At 37.3% G+C, this 6,235-nt stretch overlaps 1 protein-coding gene across 1 annotated transcript; it reads left to right on the top strand.

Moving 5' to 3' along the window:
• Nucleotides 1-925: 925 nt before the first annotated feature.
• On the top strand, nt 926-5,061 carry LOC121249386. Its single transcript, XM_041148093.1, has 5 exons — nt 926-973; nt 1,715-2,415; nt 2,938-3,134; nt 3,241-3,731; nt 5,041-5,061. Exons 1-5 carry the CDS (start codon nt 926-928, stop codon nt 5,059-5,061), a joined length of 1,458 nt encoding a protein of 485 aa, XP_041004027.1.
• Nucleotides 5,062-6,235: the final 1,174 nt, after the last annotated feature.

The raw sequence follows: 6,235 nt of genomic DNA, 5'->3' as shown, positions 1-6,235 counted from the left end.
AGGATTTCTAAATTCAAACTCCTAAAGTGCGTACATGGCTACCAAGATGAGTCCAAAAATTTAGGTATCAGTCTTGGGTGAGACTTTGTATCAGTCTTGGGAGAGATTTAAGAAGTTGTTGAGTATGTGTCATCATCATGGGTATGAGAATTGGCGTTTAGTGAGCTATTTTTATTAGGGACTAACACAAAGAGCACCAATTTGTGGAGATGATGTGTAATGATGAGTTCTTACAGAAAATCCTGATGGGTCCATAGAATACCTCAATGAGCTTGCTGAAAAAAACTCACACTTGGACTGAACCTAGTGCTACTGAGAGCACAAATAGGTCACGACCTGCAGGAAACCCAAATGGTGGTGGAATTTACCATCTTAGGAAAGAGGATAACCTAAAGGCTAAGGTTGAGATGCTCACTAAGGAGCTAGATGTGTTAAAGACTAAGGACTTAAAGTCAACACACGTGGCTAATCATGTAGAGTCTTTTGGACCATGTTTTGTGTGTGACGGGGTAGATCACCTCACCCAAGAATGTCTCACACTTGCTGAAATGAGAGGTATGTATGTGGAACAATGCAATGTCTTAGGTATGTACAAAAAGCCTTTTTCACCTTTCTTTTATACCTATAAACTAGGGTGGCACAATCACCCCAATTTTAGATGGAAGTATGAAAACTAGCCGCCTGCACAGCCCCTTAGATCATATCCTGCACCATATCATGCACCTTCATCTTCTAGGAGTACACTTTGTATGCTTTTATTGAGGCACATGGTAAGACTAACCAAAAATTTGAATATTTGATTACGCAGGTTGTTAAAGAAAACAAGAAGATAAAGAGCCAAGTGTCCAAATTGATGAGCTCCTTGAGTGTGAATGAGCTAGGTAAGTTCCCTTCTCAAGCTCAGTCCGCACCCCATCTACAACACATGGCGCAAGAGAATTTGAAGGATGTGAATGCCATTGTGACACAAAGTGTAAGTCATTACACATCCCAACAACGAACAAATCAAAGGATGTTGAAAAGGATCAAGATAGTAGTGATGTCGAGCTGCCCAAGGAACCTGAGGTGACAAAGAGTCTTATTAAGGTACCATTCCCTCAAGCTTTAAAATCAAGCAAGCGAACTTTGGATTCTAACAATGAAATCCTAGAGAATCTAAGGCAGGTAAAAATCGATCTTCCTCTTTTGCATGTGATTAAGCAAGTTCCTACTTATGTAAAAGTTCTCAAGGATTTGTGTACAGTTAAGAGAAAGCGCCATGTGAAGAAGACAATGTTCCTGACAGAGCAAGTTAGTGCTCTAATTGAGCAGCGAATTCCTCCTAAGTACAAGGATCCTGGTTGTCCAACCATTTCTTCCAGCATTGGAAATCTTCAGTTTGGGCAAACTTTGCTAGATTTAGGAGCTAGCATGAATCTAATGCCATATTCTATTTATTTGCAGTTGGGGTTGGGAGAAATCAAACCAACCACTATGGTATTGCAATTGGCTGACTGTTCAGTCAAAGTACCCCGGGGTGTGGTAGAGGCTTTTCTAATTCAAATTGACAAATCTTATTATCCTATTGATTTCCTAATCCTTGACCCTAGCTCTGTTGTTGATACTACTTTTAAAATTCCTTTGATTTTAGGTATGTCTTTCCTTGTCACTGCTAATACTCTTATTAATCAGGAATGGGTTCATGAAGTTGTCTTTTGAAAACATGACTCTCTAGGTGAATATCTTCCATATTGCAAAACAGCCAGAAGATGATGACGAGAGCCACCAGACATACATGATTGAGTCACTCATGGATATGGGAGTTTCTACAGCCCATGATTTTGATCCCCTTGAGTATTTTCTTGTTAATTCTGAGTTTAATTCTATCAGTGATTTATCTGATGTAGTTGATATTTGTGCTATTTTTTATAGAACTCAGGATTATGGCACTCGGGCATGGCAACTGAAGTTTGAGGAGTTGCCTAAGAAAAATGATAAACAAATTCCTTCAAGTGTGGAAGCACCCAAAGCTGAATTGAAGCCTCTACTTAAGGGTTTAAAGCATGCTTTCCTTGGTCCAGGTGATATTTTTCTTGTTACTATCTCATCTGAATTGTCTGAGTCTCAAGATGAGAAATTAATTCGAACTCTAAGTGAGCATAAGTCAGCCTTAGGTTGGAGCATTACTAATATAAAAGGTTCTAGTCCCCTGGTCTATTCTCATAAAATTAATTTGGAGGAAGGAACTAGCCCTCGTAGAGACCCCCAACGTAGGCTTAATCCCACTATGAAAGAAGTGGTGAAGAATGAAGTGTTGAAACTATTAGATGCAAGAATCATATATCCTATTGCTGATAGTAAATGGGTAAGTTCTACACAGGTTGTTCCTAAAAGGTCAAGTGTTACTGCAGTGAAGAATGACTTGGGACAGTTAGGGTACATCTGGATCCTCAACTCCTCTCAACTCATCATTACAACTTTTTCAAACTCCAACACAAAATATAATAAACAATTCAACTTTTTCAAATCTCAAAATAATAATAATATTACAAAATAATATTCTAACAATATTTTATCATCTCAACTCAACTCAACTCAACTCAGTTCAACATCCAAACTCAGCCTTAGTCCCTACAAAACTTGTGACTGGATGGCGGATGTGCATTGATTACAGAAAATTGAATGTTGCCACCCGAAAAGATCATTTTCCTCTCCCTTTTATTGATCAAATTCTTGAGTGTATGGCTGGTTCGCATTTCTATTGTTTCTTGGATGGATATTCTGGTTATTATCAAATTGAAATTGCATTAAAAGACCAGAATAAAACCACTTTCACTTGTCCTTTTGGTACTTATGCTTTTCGTAGAATGTCATTTGGATTGTGTAATGCACCTGTTACTTTTCATGCCACTTTATGGTACCTTTAGGTATTGTCTTAGGGCATATTATTTCTTTTAGGAGGATAAAGGTTGATCAATCTAAGATTGAATTAATCTCTAAGTTGCCTACACCTAGGACAGTAAAGGATGTGAGATCCTTTCTTGGTCATGCGAGCTTTTATAGGAGGATCATACAGAATTTTTTCACCATATCTAGACCAGTATGTGACCTCCTAGCTAAAGATGCCCCATTTGAGTGGACACAAGCTGTCAAAGGCTTTTAAAACGCTGATTAGCAAGCTTACCTCAGCACCCAAAATGCAGCCACCTAATTGGACTTTACCTTTTGTGATCATGTGTGATGCTAGTGATTTTGTTGTAGGTGCTATTGTTGGACAGCGAAGGGAGGGGAAGCCTTTTGTCATTTACTATGCTAGTAGAACTCTAAATAGTGCTAAGATGAATTACTCTACCACTAAAAAAGAGTTACTAGCTGTAGTGTTTGCTCTGGATAAGTTTTGTGCTTACTTGATTGGTTCTCCCATTATTATTTTCACAGATCATGCAGCCCTAAAGTACCTTCTTACAAATAAGGATGCTAAGGCGCGACTAATACGGTGGATTTTACTTTTGCAGGAATTTGGCATCACTATCAAAGACAAAAAAGGAGTGGAGAATTTAGTGGCTAACCATCTCTCGAGGCTCACATTTGAGGACACATCTGACCACCTACCAATCAGGGATGATTTTCCTGATGAGCATTTACTTTCTATTACTTGTCTACCATGGTTTGTTCACATTGTGAATTATCTGGCTGCATGTGAGATACCGATGGATTGGAGCTCTCAGGATAAGAGGAAGTTCATAACTGAGGTATGTAATTTCTATTGGGATGACCCTTTTCTTTTTAAATACTACAATGACCAAATTTTAAGGCTTTGCATCCTTGATGAGGAGATTGCTAGCGTCTTGGAATTTTGTCACTCCCAAACTTGTGGGGGCCACTTTTCAATGAAGAAAATCACTACAAAAATTCTACAGTGTGGATTTTATTGGCCCACCTTGTTTAAGGATGCAAACATCTATTGTCGCTCATGTAAAAATTGTCAAAAGTTAGGAGTTATGTCCTGTCGTAACTCCTAACTTTTATAGGACCATTTCCTCCTTCTTTTGGATATCAATATATTATTGTGGCAGTAGATTATGTGTCAAAATGGGTAGAGGCAGCAGCTTGTAGAAGCAATGATAATAGGAAGGTAATTAAATTTCTCAAAGAGAATGTGTTATCTCGATTTAGTACACCACGTGCTATCATTAGTGACTGGGGTACACATTTTTGCAACTGTTATTTTGAGGCTTTGATGAAAAAATATAGAGTGATACATAAGATCTCTACTGCCTATCATCCCCGGACAGGTGGATGAGTAGAACTTGTAAACAAGGAAATTAAGCAAATTTTAGAAAAAAAAGTCAACCCGAATTGTAAAGATTGGTCTTTGAGACTAGTTGATGCGCTTTGGGCCTACCGTACAGCTTTCAAAACTCCCCTAGGCATGCCACCTTATAGGCTTATTTTTGGAAAGGCTTGCCACTTACCTGGGGAGCTTGAGCATCGAGCTTATTGAGCCATCAAGCATTTCAATTTTGACATGGGAGAAGCAGGTAAGGTTAGAAAATTTCAGTTGACTGAGTTAGAAGAGCTGAGAAATTATGCTTATGAAAACTCTAGAATCTATAAGGCTAAAATGAAAGCGTTTCATGATAAAAATATTTTGAGAAAAACGTTTAAGCCTAATGATCGAGTGTTCTTATATGATTCTAGACTCTATAAGCACCTATGAAAACTTTGGTCTAGGTGGACCGACCCTTTTGTAGTGAAGAATATTTTTACAAATGGGGCGATAGAAATAGAGGATGCTATGGATGGTCGGATCTTTAAAGTAAATGGTCAACGCCTTAAAGTATTAATTGATTGGCAAGTTCCGGAAGTGGAAGACATTCCACTTATGGATCCGGTCTATCAACCTTGACCACACCAAGCATGTACGTTTTTCTTTATTTGTTTTGTTTGTTTTGTTTTCTCTTATTTTCTTTGTTTTCCTTTTTTTTCCCATTTTTTTTTTTTTTTTGCTGTTGTTTTCTTTGTTTTTGTTTGCAGGTTAGTTTCATTTTTTCATTTTAGGTTTCCATCTTTGGTGCTTAGCGAGCTACCCACGTCACTTATCAAGTGTATTCTACCCTTTTTAGTTACTCCCTATTCAAATTTGATTCTTAAACATTGAGGACAATGTTTCATTTAAGTTGGGGGTGCTAGTACAAATTCAATATTTAAAATGCTTGTTAGAACTCTGTGGCATATTTTCATGTGTCAATTTTTTTTAATTTGCATTACACGTGCATCCTTTTCACATGTGTACTAATTCTCATTCATAGCCATCTTCGTGAATTCACCAAACCCACCATAACCATTTTTTTTGCTGAAGCAATCACAGAACCCCTAATGCACTCATCCAAACTTTGTGGTAAGATAGTGTGGTTTGACATATGTAGCTAGAGAACTCTTTTGCTTAAGTATTCATGTGAGTCTTGGAGAGGATTGAGAGCCTACAAATGCAGTAAATTGTGATAAGAGTTCATTGATCTGTTGAATTGGGCACTTATTTTGAGAATATCATTACATGGTTTGTGGTAAGATGTTTGATATACTTAGGATATGATGAAAATCAACTTAGGATCAACGTTTGAGCCTTTCAAGCTAACAATTTCCATCATAGACCCCTAGTTGCCAACTTTGAGCCAATACATGTAGCTTTTTCTTTTCATATGCCCACATGATCCATGCCTCTCCACATTGGAGTATAGCCTTATACACTGATTTCTTTTACCTTTCTTACTTCCAAGTGTATATTAGGTGTGGAATTTGCATTTTCTTTCTATTGTGCTGAGTTTTTCAATTAAAAAAAAAAGAGTCAAGATTGGGTAGAAATCCAAGAATACCAAAGTGACGTGTGTTTGTTCATCAAATTATTATGAATAAAAAGAGAGAGAGAGAAGAGGAAGAAAAAGGAAAAGCATTATTATTCGATGATCTGAAAAGTTGGAGAGTACATCAAGTGAGAAGTGTGGTCTACTGAGATATTTAATAAGATTCCCCTTGTATGTACTTGGAAGTTTTTGAATCATTTTCATCTTTTTTTTTTTTTTTTATATAGCCCCAAGCCCAAGCCACGTTACAACCTTTTGTGTTGACCGTTCTGATCCTAAGTAAGCTTTTGAAAGAGTGGTGGAAATCTCATTTGTTAGTGTTCCTATCATAAGATCAATGTTTGCTTGTTGCTTATACATAATTGTCTAATTCTCCATGAGAGTGTGTGTAC

Source organism: Juglans microcarpa x Juglans regia, chromosome 2D (genome assembly GCF_004785595.1).
Source record: "Juglans microcarpa x Juglans regia isolate MS1-56 chromosome 2D, Jm3101_v1.0, whole genome shotgun sequence".
Lineage (NCBI taxonomy): Eukaryota > Viridiplantae > Streptophyta > Magnoliopsida > Fagales > Juglandaceae > Juglans > Juglans microcarpa x Juglans regia.
The sequence above is the reverse complement of the archived record's forward strand: the minus strand, read 5'-3'. Positions and strand labels throughout refer to the sequence as shown.

Bases quoted from the DNA above. Each gene is read 5' to 3' on its own strand.
- LOC121249386 (XM_041148093.1), top strand. From the start codon at position 926: ATGGCGCAAGAGAATTTGAAGGATGTGAATGCCATTGTGACACAAAGT. The intron at 974-1,714 runs GTAAGTCATTAC...ATGACTCTCTAG, and splicing joins ATGCCATTGTGACACAAAGT to GTGAATATCTTCCATATTGC. The intron at 2,416-2,937 runs GTACATCTGGAT...TATTTCTTTTAG, and splicing joins AATGACTTGGGACAGTTAGG to GAGGATAAAGGTTGATCAAT.